At 41.3% G+C, this 16,980-nt stretch overlaps 1 protein-coding gene across 22 annotated transcripts in view; it reads right to left on the bottom strand.

The window, feature by feature from the left end:
• Positions 1-16,980, bottom strand: part of inpp4b (inositol polyphosphate-4-phosphatase type II B) — a 172,717-nt gene that overhangs the window by 53,739 nt on the left and 101,998 nt on the right. For 21 of the 22 annotated variants that reach the window (XM_061678747.1, XM_061678748.1, XM_061678749.1 and 18 more), the window contains one exon: positions 7,581-7,686. In XM_061678747.1, coding sequence (XP_061534731.1) covers positions 7,581-7,686 — 106 coding nt within the window. Of the gene's footprint in view, positions 1-3,269; positions 3,361-7,580; positions 7,687-16,980 lie in introns of those variants that run through there. The other variant, XM_061678760.1, reaches the window with a different exon arrangement.

The raw sequence follows: 16,980 nt of genomic DNA, 5'->3' as shown, positions 1-16,980 counted from the left end.
AATCTTTTGGATCACGTCTATACGTAGGACCGGCGGGTATGACCAAAATTAACCTGTAGTGGCCATTTTCCAGTTCATTTCGCACGCACGAACACACACACGCACAAGATCACACACCGTCCCACGCCCCTTTTCAGTTTTTATCATCTCGCATCTCGCTGTAGCGACAGACCGATTATTGGCCGGGCCGATTATCAGGGCTGATATTTAGCCTTTTGGTCCATATCGGCATCTGCCTTTTTTTTTTTTTATCCGAAGGCCAATAATTTAATACTGGGTTATTTTGGCTCTGATGCAGCCGCTGCAAGCATCTCTTTCTGTGACTTCCCTCTCCAGCATTGTCCCGCCCACAGCACCACCTGATTGGTCACCCGTGCACAGCCACTGCACGGGTAACAGCCAATCAGTTCGTAGTAAAAGCCATGCAACGCATGCACAATGCTCTCAATCACACACACGGGACATAAGAGAAAGTTTTACCAAATGGAGACGGTCTAGGGAACACACGTTTCAAAGGTAAGTTAAGGAAGCAGATTCGACATAAACTGTAATAAATCCTAGTATATATATATATATATATATATATATATATATATATATATATATATATATATATATATATATATATAGTGGGTACAGAAAGTATTCAGACCCCCTTAAATTTTTCACTCTCTGTTATATTGCAGCCATTTGCTAAAATAATTTAAGTAATTTTTTTCCACATTAATGTACACACAGTACCCCATATTGACAGAAAAAAAACCTGAATTGTTGAAATCTTTGCTCAGTATTTAGTAGAAGCACCCTTTTGACCTAATACAGCCATGTGTCTTTTTGCGAATGATGCAAAGAGTTTTTCACACCTGGATTTGGGGATCATCTGCCATTCCTCCTTGCAGATCCTCTCCAGTTCTGTCAGGTTGGATGGTGAACGTTGGTGGGCAGCCATTTTCAGGTATTTCCAGAGATGCTCAATTGGGGTCATGCCAGGGCTCTGGCTGGGTCATTCAAAAACAGTCACAGAGTTGTTCTGAAGCCACTCCTTAGGTATTTTAGCTGTGTGCTTAGGGTCATTGTCTTTTTCAGTCTGAGGTTCTGAGCACTCTGGAGAAGGTTTTTGTCCAGGATATCCTTGCACTTGGCAGCATTAATCTTTTCATCGATTGTTACCAGTCTCCTTGTCCCTGCAGCTGAAAAACACACCCACAGCATGATGCTGCCACCACCATGCTTCACTGTTGGGACTGTATTGGACAGGTGATGAGCAGTGCCTGATTTTCTCCACACACGCCACTTAGAATTAAGGCCAACAATTTCTATCTTGGTCTCATCCAACCAGAGAATCTTATTGCTCACCATCTTGGAGTCCTTCAGGTGTTTTTTTTAAATTTCTTTTTAGCAAAGTCCATGTGGGCTTTCATGTGTCTTGCACTGAGGAGAGGCTTCCGTCGGGCCACTCTGCCATAAAATCCAGACTGGTGGATGGCTGCAGTGATGATTGACTTGCTAGAACTTTCTCCCATCTCCCGACTGCATCTGTGGAGCTCAACCACAGCGGTCTTTGGGTTCTTCTTTACCTCTCTCACCAAGGCTCTTCTCCCCCAATTGCTCAGTTTGCGCGGACGGCCAGCTCTAGGAAGGCTTCTGATCGTCCCAAACGTCTTCCATTTCAGAATTATGGAGGCCACTGTGATTTTAGGAACCTTAAGTGCAGCAGATTTTTTTTTGTAACCTTGGCCGATCTGTGCCTTGCCACAATTCTGTCTCTGAGCTCTTCAGGCAGTTCCTTTGACCTCATGATTATCATATGCTCTGACATGCACTGTGAGCTGTAAGGTCTTATATAGATAGGGGTGTGGCTTTCTTAATCAAGTCCAATCAGTATAATCAAACACAGCTGGACTTTAATGAAGGTGTAGAACCATTTTAAGGATGATCAGAAGAAATGGACAGCACCCGAGTTAAATATATGAGTGTCACAGCAAAGGGTCTGAATACTTATGGCTGTGTGATATCTTTTTTAATAAATCAGCATTTTTTTCCTTCTGTCAATATGGGGTGCTGTGTGTACATTAATGAGGAAAAAAATGAACTTAAATGATTTTAACAAATGGCTGCCATATAACAAAGAGTGAAAAATTTAAGGGGGTCTGAAAAGTTTCCGTACCCACTGTATAAACACAAGAGAATGATGGAAACACCCACAATAGGCAACGGAGAGAACGCAATACTTCAGCAGCTGTGTCGATGAGACGTTCAGGTCTTTGCTGGCAATTCAGACTGGTGAACTGCTGGCCTGCAGCTGCATTGGGGATGAGCTACATCTGTACCTCAAGGAGCCAGTTATTGACAGGTGTAAAGGGGACCCACTGCAGTGGTGGACATGATAACTGTAACTCTGTTTTATTTACGTTATAAAACCTTCGGAAACTATTTATTTTAATTTGCCGTTAACTTTATAAGAGATGCTGCTGACCTTGGGAACTCCCAGCACTTACTGTTGTTGAACTTTAAACAAAAATTTTATTATTATTATTACTATGTAAAGCATTCACATTTAAATGATACTGAAATTTTGGAAAACGTTATTTAGTATAGAAAACTTTAGGGAGCAATTATTCATTAAAGCTTTCATTTCACTTTGTAATACATGCTGCTGAGCCTGGGTGCTCCCTGCACTTTTTGTTAGAATTTTAAAACAAAGATGCCTATTTTCTAAAATAATAATAAATAAAAAAAATTAACATGTTGCAAATTTGAAAAGCTGTTTAACAAATGTGCTTAAAGGCATTTAAATGAAGTGTATTATTTCAAATTTTGACTCCAATATTTGTCTATGACGATCTCGCTCCCTTCCTATTCTCCGACAGCACACACAAGATGTGTGCAATGACAACACGCACCCACACGCACACAGAGGGGGCGACAGATTCATCATCGCGACATGGGCAGATTGTCAGTGACACTGCGGAGCCTGGCAGGGAACCTTCCTTCACCAGCCACACGAGTAGGCACAACCCAAAGTCAGTCAGCCATGTAAGAAGCTCTCGGCCAATTATATAAGACAGTGATGCATGTGTACACGTACAAATACACACACGCTCATACGAAAAAAAAAACCCTCAAGAGCCATGCGGTGTGGTGCAAGAAAACCACAACGTTCCCTCACACGTGAAAACTCTTAAGTTTACATTGTAAGACACAAAAGTTCCTTGAGAAAAAAAAGGGCCTCCACCGAGCATGTGCGGACAATCAGGAAGAGTACATACGATGTCATTCCTGGTGTGCCGGCATCCCATTGGGAATAAGAGAAAAAGGTCCTGTTACTCCCGTGATAGTCGCTTTAGAGGGGAGGTGAGTGCTTTGTAGGAGATTAGTGCACACACACACACACACACACACTGCAAATCCCCATTAGGATACAGTAGAGGTCCTCTAATCTCATTGGTGGATTTCAGACGTATTACGGGCTCCTATTTCCCCAAGCAGCCTTCTGGAAACTTTTCAAGCCACACCCCTGTCAACATACTTGTCGCAGCTGGGCTCTTTTGTATAAAAGTGCACTCTTGCTTGTGTGTAAATGACAACGCTCCCCCACATATTCGTGATTTGCTACTTGCGAATTCACCTATTGGCTGATTATTTTTGGGGGGAGTCACCTATTTGCTGTTTTTGTGCTTAGGCCAAAGCCCTGTCTAATATAAAAGTACTGCTTTGTCGCCATTTTGTGGCATCTTGGTGCCATGGAGGTGTGTTAAAGTGAGGGGAATTCATTTAGACAGGTCATAGTCATTCCTAATAATAAAAAAAAAAAAGTTGAACTTTGCCACCATGCTGCGGCATTTAGGGGCAATTCCTAACCTTGTTTGGGGGTTGTCAATTACTAGAAGACTTTCAGTATTTGGGGAACGACTGTACATTGAAACTGCATCCTTTTTTACGAAACTAAGTTTGACTAAATTGCAAAAAAAAAAAAAGTTACACAACAACATGCAGTTGCAGCCTCAGGGGGTGTGTGCTTCACAGTTTGGGAATACCTGTCCTAGAATCAGCTTCCTTTGAAAAAAACAAAAACAAAAAAAATAGCAGCCATTACACGTTTAATCTCACATACTGTATGCACTAGATGGCTGTTGAGAACAGGCCGAGGGTGCGCACACCGCAGTATCTAGGAATCCTTGTCCAGAGTCGTATCACCTGGAGGGACCTTGAGTACATACCCCCTGGGGTGCATGCACCACAGTTTTTGGAATCCCTGTCCTTGAGTCACCCTTTTCTTTACAATAACAGTCCGCCATTACACTTTTAAATTTACACACCACCATGGATGCTCACAGTTTGGAAATCCCTGTCCTCAAGTTACCAAAACCAAAAGATTGTCCGATTGTCATTGCTTTTAATCTCATGCACATCCTGGAGGGCACTCAAGCACCCCGATGGGTGCATGCACCACAGTTTGAGGATCCCTGCCCTAGGATGACCTTTAAAAAATAAAAAAAATATTATACCAGCATGTCATATATAACCGTCCTCACGTTCCACACTACAGTGTAACATCTGTGACTTTGAATGTAGGTGGCCTTAAAAGGTTGGGCCTGGCCTGGTGAGTGACATGGGAGTCGGCGAATGAGAGTGGAGGAGTCTGTTGTGCGCTCAGGTTAGCGGCTTGGTGATAACTGGCTAAGTGTGAGCCAGTCTGCGTGTTGAGTGACTGGGCGTCAGTTGTGGCCAGAGCAGCTGTTGTATCTTCTTCTTTTCCTTTCGGCTTGTCCCTTTAGGGGTCGCCACAGCAAGTCATCCTTTTCCATGTAAGCCTATCTCCTGCATCCTCCTCTCGAACACCAACTGCCCTCATGTCTTCCCTCACGGATATCCATCAACCTTCTCTTTGGTCTTCCTCGAGCTCTCTTGCCTGGCAGCTGCATCCTCATCATCCTTCTACCAATATACTCACAATTTCTCCTCTGGACGTGTCCAAACCATCAAAGTGTGCTCTCTCTAACTTTGTCTTCGAACCTTGGCTGTCCCTCTGATGAGCTCATTTCTAATTTTATCCAACCTGGTCACACGAGAGCGAACCTCAACATCTTCATTTCCACCACCTCCAGCTCTGCTTCCTGTTGTCTCTTCAGTGCCACTGTCTCTAATCAGTACATCATGGCTGCCCTCACCACTGTTTTATAAACTTTGCCCTTCATCCTAGCAGAGACTCTTCTGTCCCCTTCCTCCACCCGTTCCAACCTGCTTGGACCCTTTTCTTCACTTCCTGACCACACTCACCATTGCTCTGGACGGTTGACCCCAAGTATTTCAAGTCCTCCACCCTTGCTATCTCTTCTCCCTGTAGCCTCACTCTTCCCCCACAACCTCTCTCATTCATGCACATATATTCTGTTTTACTTCGGCTAATCTTCATTCCTCTGCTTTCCAGTGCATGCCTCCATCTTTCTAACTGTTCCTCCACCTGCTCCATGCTTTCACTGCAGATCACAATGTCATCTGCAAACATCATGGTCCACGAGGATTCCAGTCTAACCTCATCTGTCAGTCTATACATCACCACTGCAAACAGGAAGGGGCTCAGGGCTGATCCCTGATGCAGTCCCACCTCTACCTTATATTCATCTGTCACACCTACAACATACCTCACCACTGTTCTGCTGCCCTCGTACATGGCCTGTATTATTCTAACATCTCTCCTCTCTCCTACTCCAGATGTCCGCATGCAGTACCACAGTTCCTCTCTGGGTACTCTGTCATAGGCTCTAGATCTACAAAGACACAATGTAGCTCCTTCTGACCTTCTCTGTACTTTTCCATCAACATCCTCAAGGCAAATAATGCATCTGTGGTACTCTTTCTAGGCATGAAACCATACTGTTGCTCTCAAATATTCACTTCTGTCCTGAGTCTAGCCTCCACTACTCTTTCCCATAACTTCATTGTGTGGCTCATCAACTTTATTGCTCTATAGTTCCCACAGATCTGCACATCACCCTTGTTCTTAAAAATGGGCACTTGCTTTTCTTCCATTCCTCGGGCATTTTCTCACACACTGGAATTCTATTGAAAAAGCTGGTCAAAAACTCCACAGCCACCTCTCCTAGGTGCTTCCATACCTCCACAGGAATGTCATCAGGAACAACTGCCTTTCCATTTTTCATCCTCTTTAATGCCTTTCTAACTTCCCCCTTACTAATCATTGCCACTTCCTGGTCCACCACACTTGCCTCTTCTACTCTCCCTTCTCTCTGATTTTCCTCATCCATCAACAAGTATTCTTTCCATCTATCTAGCACCCTACTGGCACCAGTCAACATATTTCCATCTCTATCCTTTATCACCCTAACCTGCTGCACATCCTTCCCATCTCTATCCCTCTGTCTGGCCAACCTGTATAGATCCTTTTCTCCTTCTTTAGTGTCCAACCTGCCATACATGTCATCATATGCCTCTTGTTTGGCCTTTGCCACCTCTACCTTTGTCCTATGTCGCATCTCAATGTGTTCCTTTCGCCTCTCCTCGGTCCTCTCAGTGTCCCACTTCTTCTTAGCCCACCCTTTTCCTTGTATGATTTCCTGTCCTGTGAGGTTCCACCACCAAGTCTCCTTCTCTCCTTTCCTGCCAGAAGATACACCAAGTACTCTCCTGCCTGCCTCTCTGGTCACTTTGGCTGCAGTGGTCCAGTCTTCTGGAAGCTCCTCCTGTCCACCGAGAGCCTGTCTCACCTCTTCCCGAAAAGCTGCACAACACTCGTCCTGTCTCAGCTTCCACCACATGGTTCTCTGCTCTCTCTAGGTCACCCTATGTTCCTGCCTCGTCTGGAAAAAAAGGGTTCACTCCAGCTATTTGCATCCTTTTTGGAAAGTCTACCACCATCTGTCCCTCCAAGTTCCTTTCCTGGATGCCGTACCTGCCCATCACTTCTTCATCACCCATATTTCCTTCACCAACATGTCCATTATAATCTGCACCAATCACGACTCTCTCTCTGTCTGGGATGCTCAGAAGTACTCCGGAGCAGCTGTTGTATGAATGTGCTTATTGCGTTTTTATTTTGTTACTGTTTGTTCAATAAAGTGATTGAAAGTGTAACGGCGGCTGTGTCTCTCCTTGACCATTTGTGGGGCCATTACAATACGTTAAAACTAGCGGTAGTAGTTTTCTTTAAATAAACAAACATCTATACCTTGTGTTGATGTTTCCGCATAGTTAATCTTATGTGTTAAACATTAAGAAGGCTTGGAAAATGAGTCGGCAGTAATATTATCCCATGTGGAAATATGATCACAGTGAAACTTTGTGGCACCGATTTTTCTCCCCCTTTTTTTTCCCCTTGATGAATCATTTCAGCACTACTGTCTTTATACTGTTAATTTCACACACCCCAGGGGGTACACGCACTACACTTTAGGTATCCATGCCCTTTGAGTCACCTTTTTTGAAGAAAAAAAAAAAGATACCAGACCCTCATTACACATTTAATATTATGCAGCCTCTGAAGAGCACTTCAGCACCCTAACAGGTAAACACATCACAGTTTGGGAATCCCTGTCCTTTCTTTTAAAAAATGTCTTTACCTTCTGGGACGGTACGTCGGTGGTGATATTCTCCGCTTCTTCCATCTCGCCCATCTTAAGTCGACTCACCACCACTGTTCCGGCTGCACAGCCACCATCAGACGACCTGAATGGGACAGGCGAAGACATAATGAGTTAAATAAATGTAAAAAATAAATAAGTGAATAAACAAATAAATAAATACATACATATATGAATACATACAGATCATAGATACTGTGCATGCATCATACATAACATGAGGCCTTGGAGTGAAGACTGAAGTTACACAAGTCTTGGGACACACCCCGATATTAACCAGTTAGAGGTTGGACAACACCACTTAGTTGCACCAGAATCTGAACTTTGTTGGGAAAGTTTGGCAACCATAAAAGCATGCTTGGATGATTTTGGTCAGGAAGAAGTTCACCTTGAAACCTATATTTTCGGCGACCAAGCGTGTTGCCATATTACTTGCGACTGCAGATTGAGTAGAGATGCAGCCCTTGTTAGATGGTTCAGACTAAAACACAAACGCGGACATGATGAACAATCGACCAATGACTGGCACATCATCCGGCAATGACTGCATGACCAGTGACTAAAAAGCCAATGACAGTGCAGTTGGACCATTTATTATTTTAAAAAATGATTATATTTTTATTAATATTAAAAATTATATCTTAAAAAATATCCATCCATCCATTCTCAATGCAGTTTATCCTGTTCAGGGTCACACGGTGCTGGAGTTTATCCTAGCTGAAAAAATATATAATTCCAAAATAATTTGAACAATATTCATATTATTTCAAAAATAATTATTTAACAAAAAATACATTCATTTAAAAATGAAAGAATTATTCCACAAAACAAAAAAATTTGCGACATCACGACCAATTCACCGATGACTGACGTTATCCAGCCAATGACACCATGACCAATAACTAAAAAGCCAATGAATTATTTTAGAAGTACAGTATCTATATTTTTAATATTATTAGAAATGTTTACAAAATATGCAGATTTGAAATCATTTAAAAAAATAAATGTAAACATGTTATTTAACAATTATTTAAAAAAAAAAAAATCTTTAAAAATATTGTTTAAAATCTATTTAAAACATTTAACAATTTAAAAACATTATTTTAAATTATTTGTCCTTATATTATATAATTACTTCAACAAATATTTTTTAATTGATTACAAATATTAACAGATTATTTTGAAAGAAAATCTTCCCAATCAATGTAACATCCAAGTGTTCCAATACCTTTGCCAAGAAGGGTTGAGACATTATTAATTAAGACTCCAAAAAGTTGGCATGCTGCTTATGCCTCCGTGGGGAAGCTAATGGGGCCGAGGCAGGGTGCGCTCTATATAACGCTCGAAATGGCCATCTAATAATCCCGCCGATGCGCTCTGACGGACACCAAATTGATACTAAAAGATTTCAAACCTGGACGCCCACCCTTCCTATCCGGTTAAGTCGCTGATAGAAAATCTATGATATTGGCAAAGAAATCCGACACTGCGGAATAAAGAAAAATGATCTCCAGGTGTTACACGGGCAACAGGGAGCATTGTTAAAACGCCAACGTAAATTCCAGGAAGACTTCAATGTTTATAAAATTATAAACGTTGTGATCTCACGACTATAAATTGCTGTATGTTTACAAAAACGTGTAAATTTTTGGTAATATTTACGGAAATGCGTACATTCAATGCGTTCATTGAACAATCTAAATTGTTATTGATCTTGATAAAAACCCTAAATCAGGTTGTTTGAAGAATCTTAATTGTCATTGATATTTTACGAAAACTTGTATGTTACTGTTTTTGCTTTGAATGCTTGGCGGTCCTACCCAGACCCCTCCCAAAAAAGCAGGCAGAATAACATTTCCTGGTTTGTAAATCTAATCAGTGTCCCTCGCCAGACACCTGTCACAATGTTTACTCTTCTATTTCCCTCCTCCCACTTCCTCATCATTTCCCTGGCCCTGGCAAAACTTTAGTCGCTAAAAGTCACCTTGACTTCGAACAAACGGCATCATGCACATCAGAGAGGAGAGCGAGATTATGTGTCCCATTCCATGATAGCAAAACTGGGGGGAGGGGGTACACTCCCCACCTTCCAGCTGCTCCCTCCCTCACCCTGTTTTTTTAATCTTTTTTAAGACATCTCAATCGTCTAATACAACTTCCACAAGCTTGTTTTTGATTCAGAGCCAAACATCCAGTCAACACCTGGTGGCCGGAGGTAGGTGGACGTGAGGAAATTAAATTGCTCCAGTTGGCCAACACGATTTGATTTAGCACTGCTTTAATGCGACATTGTAAAAGAAAGTTATATGAAAAGGTGTAGACGCATTAATTTCTTTGCAGACTGCAGTGGCACTCCCTTCCTCTGAGAATTTAGCGTAAAGGTTAGAATAAATGTCCACTTCACCCCCTCCTACCTGGGCGGCTTTTTTTAAAACATCTATTTGGCCCACAATCTGTTTCATGGCAAACACTTCATTGCACACCTTTGTGAAAGTGACAGACACAATGTTGCTCAGACGGATGACCCTGGGTCTTTGGCCCTGCTGGCGGAAAAATATTTATCAGGGAAAAGCCTTCAGTGTAACAATGTTAAGCCGTGAGCAGTGATGAAGGGGTCATCGCACACACTTTGTCATTGCGAATCCTGGAAATGATCATCAAACTCTGACGCCGTATACTAATACCTGCTTGTGATTGGGGCTCAATTGGGTGAATTTCCGCTGTGGGTCGTGACCAGAAGAACAACATCGCGGATACGAGCGGCCGAAATGAGTTCCCTCTGCACGGTGTCCGGGTTCTCCCATAGAGATAGGGTGAGAAACTCGGTCATCAGGGAGTGGCTCAGTCGAGCCACTGCTCCGCCGCACAGAGAGGAGCCGGATGAGATGGCTTGGGCATCTAGTTAGGATGGCCCCAGGACGCCTCCCTGGTGAGGTGTTCCGGGGACATGCTGGAGAGACTACGTCTCCCGGCTGGCCTGGGAATGCCTCGGGATCACCACGGAAGAGCTGGACGAAGTGGCTTTGGAGAGGGAAGTCTGGGCTTCCCTGCTTAAGCTGCTGCGCCCGCGACCTGACCTCGGATAAGCGGCAGTAAATGGATGAATGGATGTCATTTTTAAAAAGTTCAGAAATGAGCCAAGAAGTTACTAAAGTATTTTCTTATTTCTGATCTTAAACTGAGTTTTTAATGTTAACCTTTTTTTTTGCTTTTCATATCAAAATAGCTTTGGCATATCCTTTTGTCCAGACTTTGATAAGAGGTTTCTGGCACGAAGCGTACAATACATCATTTTTCATGCAACGTTCAGCCTGATTCTTGGTTCTTTTGTGAAATACCAGCTCATAAAATGCTGATTAATTACATTTCACTTTCATAAAAGAGGGAAAATGAATGAAAGCTTGGGAGAGTGTCAGAGGTAGTGGGAATTAAAATGAGCCACTGCCGAACAATTCTAAACATGGCCGTCAATGCGTTTAAATGTTTGGGATGCACAATATTGCACAGAAACTTGATCATAAATTGGCGTAAATTGGTTATAACAGTAATAATAATTGTTATTATTATTATTATATGGACTACACTTATTTAGTGCTTTTCTAGGCTGCTAAACAATTGCACACATTATTCATTCACTCCACAGTCATACCTGGTAGTGGGTTGTAAGCTACTTGTGTAGCCACAGCTGCTCTGGGGCAGCCTGAAGGCAGCGTGGCTGCCATTCTGCGCCTACGGCCCCTCCCACCACCAGCACCAAACATCCAACCACATTCATTTACGGGCAATGTGGGTTAAGTGTCTTGCCAGGGAAGAACCGGCGACCCTCCGGTTGCAGGGCGTACTCTTTACCCTCTGAGCCACACTATCCCATAATTAGTATTCAACAATAACATGAAGAACAGCAACACATACAGACTAAGAAAAAAAAGAATTGTATTCACACATACCTGCAAAATCGGTTTGTGATGATACCCCTCTAAACCACCCCTCTACGAACCCTTGCGGAAATTGCTGTTGCCGTTTATGCATAATCATAATCAGAATCATCTTTATTTGCCAAGTATGTCCAAAAAACACATAAGGAATTTGTCTCCGGTAGTTGGAGTCGCTCTAGTACGACAACAGACAGTCAATTGACAGAGAACACTTTTGAGACATAAAGACATTGAGAAAAACAGTCACTGAGCAATAAAGGGTTGCTAGTTATCTGGTAATACCGGTACATTATTTAATTTATTTATTCTTTTTTTTTTTTAATCCTGCTCAGTGAAACTAACAATTGGACTGATTGGCTACGGGTATGTTTGCACCGCATTAACCTCTGTGTTGAAACTAACGAAACTTTTTACCTGCTTGGTTGATGTACAAAAGGTCAGAGTTTAATGGTTTGTGAATGGTTGAGTTAATTACGTAACAAAACGCAAAGCAACGTAATGCAACATAACAGGACATGAAATAACATAACAACGCAATGTTACACAGTGTAAAGAGATACAACGTAATGTTATGCAACATATTGTAATGTAACATAATGTAACATAACATGACCAACATTCCACAACGTAACATAACATAACGTAACGTAACACAAACTAACATAACATGGCGTAACATAACACTGTAACGTACCTCAACGCAGTATAACGTAATACACTGTAACGCGGCGTAAAATTGACACAAGGTAAAAATATCGTAATTCAGTGTAACATAATGCAACATAACATAATGTAAGGTTATACAGAGTACCATAATTCCCCTTAATGTATCGAAATGTGAGACAACATAATGCACCTTAATGTAATGTAACGTAACGCAATGTAACCTAACATAAGGTAACGCAACGCTCCGTAATGCAACTCACCATAACACAGTGCATTGTAACGTAGCGCACTGCATCTTAAAGCAATAGTAACATAACGCTGCTATATATGTGAATTGAAGTGTGTATATGTGAATTGCCCCTCTCTATGTGTGCCCTGTGATTGACCGTCGACTAGTCATCGCACCCATACAGTCAGCCGAGACAGGCTCGGGCATTCCCCGTGACCCTGATTGGGATAAGCCATAGATCATGGACGGACGCGGCGGCTTTCAGACTCTTGGGGAAGTGCACGAATGGACAACACAAGGAAATGAAAAGCATAACAACATCAGCTGCTCACAACCTGGGATAAGCTATATGAGGATAACATTGAAAAAGTCCTTGACAACAAATCACGCCTGAGGAAAGGGAGCGTCCGAGGGAGGAGGAAAATAAACAGCTTGTCGGGATGCAGCGCAGACGGGAATATTGGAGAAGCGCGGTCTAACACTGGAGGGATGTATGATGGGATTCTTGACCCATATAATGCCGCATGCGTGGGCTAAATATAGCGACGAATGGCTTTCACTGAGGACAGATGCGAGACATGTCGTAATGCAGCGTTTGGCTCGACGTTCTCGTGGGATGACCGACATTGCATATGACTCAGCAGCAATGGAGGAGGCAACACGGTGCTCATTGTTGACCACAGAAAAACTGTCATGACGTCTAGTTTAGTTTAGTTTTTTGGTTTAACATTACACATAATTTAAGTTTCTTATTTTTGTTTTCCGTAAAAAGAAATAAAATGCTGCGGTAGTGAACGAAATATAAGTGACGTGGCAGCAAATTGATAGACGTATATGTGGAAGTTTAAATGCATCACTATTTGACGCACTAACTTAACATTTAACCGCACTTGAAATGGCAGCAGATAAGAATATACTGTAAATTGAATATCTGCTTTTCCTTTAGGTGTTGGAGAAGTGTGTTTGGAAGCAATTTAAAATGAAAAGTACGGTTATTATATCATTCAAACAGGTTAGGCATACTGTACTTTGCTCTGGCATAATTGGACCTCACTTAAATTTTAACCATACTAATTGACATTTAACAATTGATTGAGTGAATATTCATTTAACATTCAACACATCTTTATTTTTCGTTGTTTTTAAACATCGTTTTTAAATGTAATTATTATTATTATTACTTTATGCCTACAATGTCCCCAAAAATGTGAAAGTTTTTATGCATCACTTATTTTTTCATATTTTGTGACGGAAAACTGGCTAAAATGTATTTATTATGATTTTTTTTTTTTAAATAAAAGGCAACAATAATTAAACATTATAGGGACTTTCATGAAGTCACAGCAAAAAGTGAATAAGATTAAGTATAGAGCAACTCAACAACAAATTCACAAGGATTTAGTAGCAAATTGTACAAAAGCAAACCAAACAAAAACAAAACAATTATTCTCTTCTGCGACTTTAGAAAGTAAAGCAGAGAGGCCTTTACAATGATGATCATTTGGATTTGATCCAAGACACAAAATGGGCAAACACGCCATTTCAGGGGCTCACGTGAATTAAACGCGTCATGTTTCCCGATGTTAATGCCACAATTAGAGTGTAGCCTCGGACAGGCGCTACGAGCCGATCAATGAAAATCCAATGAGACGATGGCCGGCGACCTTCACTGCCGCACATCCTCAACACTTAAAGGCTAGCGATGCAACAAATGAAAATGGAGCATACGTCACATTCGGAGAGATGAGTGACTTTTAAGTGTAGTGAGCAGGGAGGGTAAACGTCGCCGCTAATGAGCCACGGATTCCTCCTGATTATTTTTACACAAAAAAAAGAGGCTGATGTGATCTGTGTTAAGCAGATGCTTTGGCTGCTGTAATTGCTCCTGAAAAAGGAAGCCCACAGCGCAAAGACCTGACGCAGACACCACCGAGCTAACTGGAATGCGGGAGGTAACTGTTAGTCCACTAATGGTCGAGTGTGATGGCTGGCAAATGTGACGAGGAGTTAGAATGAGACATTGTGGTGATCAAGACAATTTAGTGTCATCAACAAATCCAACAAAAATTTTTTGAGAACATCAGTCAATTTTGTGAACATATAAGGCCATTTAGAGTCATCAACAAATCTAATGTGTTTTTGTAATCATCAAATCCAATTTAATGTCAGCAACAAATCTACTGTGCGTTTTCGTAAACATCAAATCCAATTTAGAGTCAGCAACTATACTAATTTAGTTAGTCCACAACTCTCGAATCTACTGTTGTATTTTTTTGTAAACAATTTAGTCTTTGATGAACTTAATGTGTTTTCATAAACATTGTAGACAATTTAGTCTTCAACAGACCAAATGTGCGTGTTTTTGTAAAAATCCAAGATGGTTTAGAATTTTCAGTGAACCTATTTTTGTAAACAATTTAGTCTTGGATGAACTTAATGTTATCATAAACATCACAGATCTAGTTTAGTTATTCAATGAGCTTGACATGTTTTTTGTAAACATCAGAGTAATTTAGTCTTCAACCAATACAGCGTGCGTTTTCTTAAACACGGAAAAAAAATCCTGTTAGACGACCCAAATGCACAGGTTTCAAACTGGTGGCCCGGGGCCATATCCAGCCTGCCGCATCATGATACAGTATGTGGCCTGCAAAAGTAAATCATATGCGTCGATTTCATGTTTCTTGCGAAAATAACAAAACATCTCATTTAATCTTTTAGAACAGTTTTGTTTATGTAAAATTTATAATAATTTTTTTTATGTTACAGTTGCTTACAAAAATATTAAATTTACTTTTGACAAATAAATCTTTAGTCTTATCTTTTTATGAACATTCATGCCAATTACGCTGCTGATTTTTAATGTTTGTCATGATGAAGTAGAGTCATCAATGAAGCTCATGTTTGTATTTTTGTAGACATCAAAGACAATTTAGTCTTCAAACTTTAAAGGCGGTGGCACGTTGGACGACTGGTTAGAGCGTCTGTCTAACAGGTCTGAGGACCGGGATTCAATCCCCAGCCCCGCCTGTGTGGAGTTTGCATGTTTTCCCCGTGCCTGCGTGGGTTTTCTCCGGGCACTCCGGTTTCCTCCCACATCCCAATAACATGCATGGTAGGTTGTTTGTTTATATGTGCCCTGCGATTGGCTGGCAACCAGTTCAGGGTGGACCCCGCCTGCTGCCCGATGATAGCTGGGTTAGGCTCCAGCACTCCCGCGACCCTTGTGAGGATAAGCGGCTCAGAAAATGGATGGATGGAATTTTAAAGGCCATCTAATCTTCAACAAAGTCCTATACTTACCAAACGTGTGCTTCCATAATGACCAAAGATAATTGATACTTTAATGGGCCTTTTGTGTATTTCTTAACATCCAAAGCAATTAGGTGCCTGCATATGTGTTTTTGGGAACATCAGAGACAACTTCATCTGGAGCTCTTCGAAGCTGTCGGGGAAATGTCTTCCAACAGTGCACACAAATAACTCATTCATCATCAGAATCAGAATCAGAAATATTTATTTGCCAAGTATGTCCAAAAAACACACACACACAAGGAATTTTTCATACCCGCAAAGTGTCTATTGTTGCGATTGGTGCCGAAAAAGAACTACTACTACTAGCACGTGTTTTAACTTAATAAAAAACAACTACAACAACAAAAAACGCGACCCCCAAGCAAATTACTTTTTATCGACGAACATTTCCAAGGACTGAGTGATAAAGGGTTTTAATATGTGCTCGTGCTTTACAAGCGTCCGGCTGCCTTTTGCTTGTTGTTGTGCTGATGCTTTTATTGTGCACAGAAAAGACAGCATAGGATTGCAACAAAAGTTTCTGTTCTTTTTATTGAGTTGCTCGATCATTTGCATTTGCTCACACACCGCTAATCCCATTAATCCAGAACAACCGCTTTGCTATACTTACAAATAGACTATTGATTCACCTAAACTGGAGGTGTTTTTTGAGACAATAGCATCACTTTTGTAACAGTATGAGTATTAAGGAGGAATAATTAGGAAAGTCGCTGTTTCGATTCCCAGCTATTCCATGAGGAAATAACGAAGCAACCACAATTTTTTTTAAAGGGGAACTAAACCCCAACATTTTTAAAGCAATATCTTGTATGTCCCGGCACTAGTAAAAACATAGCACCCTGATTAATATTGCATTAGTGGAATAGAAATTAAACAGAATAATTCCTCAAAGTTAGGGCGACGCCATGTTGGGCAAAATCCTTTTCAGATGCAGACAGGAAGTGATGTCGAAGCGCAAGCCGTGCTTTATCTGGGACTATGGAATTGTGTCGGCTCAGAGATTGCTGAGCGCGATGGATTTAATCATTCAATCCTTTGTAGACCTTAGCTAAAATGGAAAGCATGCAGTGGCCATCAGAGGAAGCGTAGCGACGAGTAAAAGCGTTTCACATCAACTTCTTGATGTGAAAGAGATCCGCAAATAGAAATCCAGATCGACTCACAACAAAGTACATGTACAGTAGATTGTGACGTTTATGATCATGGGTTATTATGTAGCTTTTGTACATACAAT

This window comes from Phycodurus eques, chromosome 6, assembly GCF_024500275.1.
Source record: "Phycodurus eques isolate BA_2022a chromosome 6, UOR_Pequ_1.1, whole genome shotgun sequence".
NCBI classification, from domain to species: domain Eukaryota; kingdom Metazoa; phylum Chordata; class Actinopteri; order Syngnathiformes; family Syngnathidae; genus Phycodurus; species Phycodurus eques.
The sequence above is the reverse complement of the archived record's forward strand: the minus strand, read 5'-3'. Positions and strand labels throughout refer to the sequence as shown.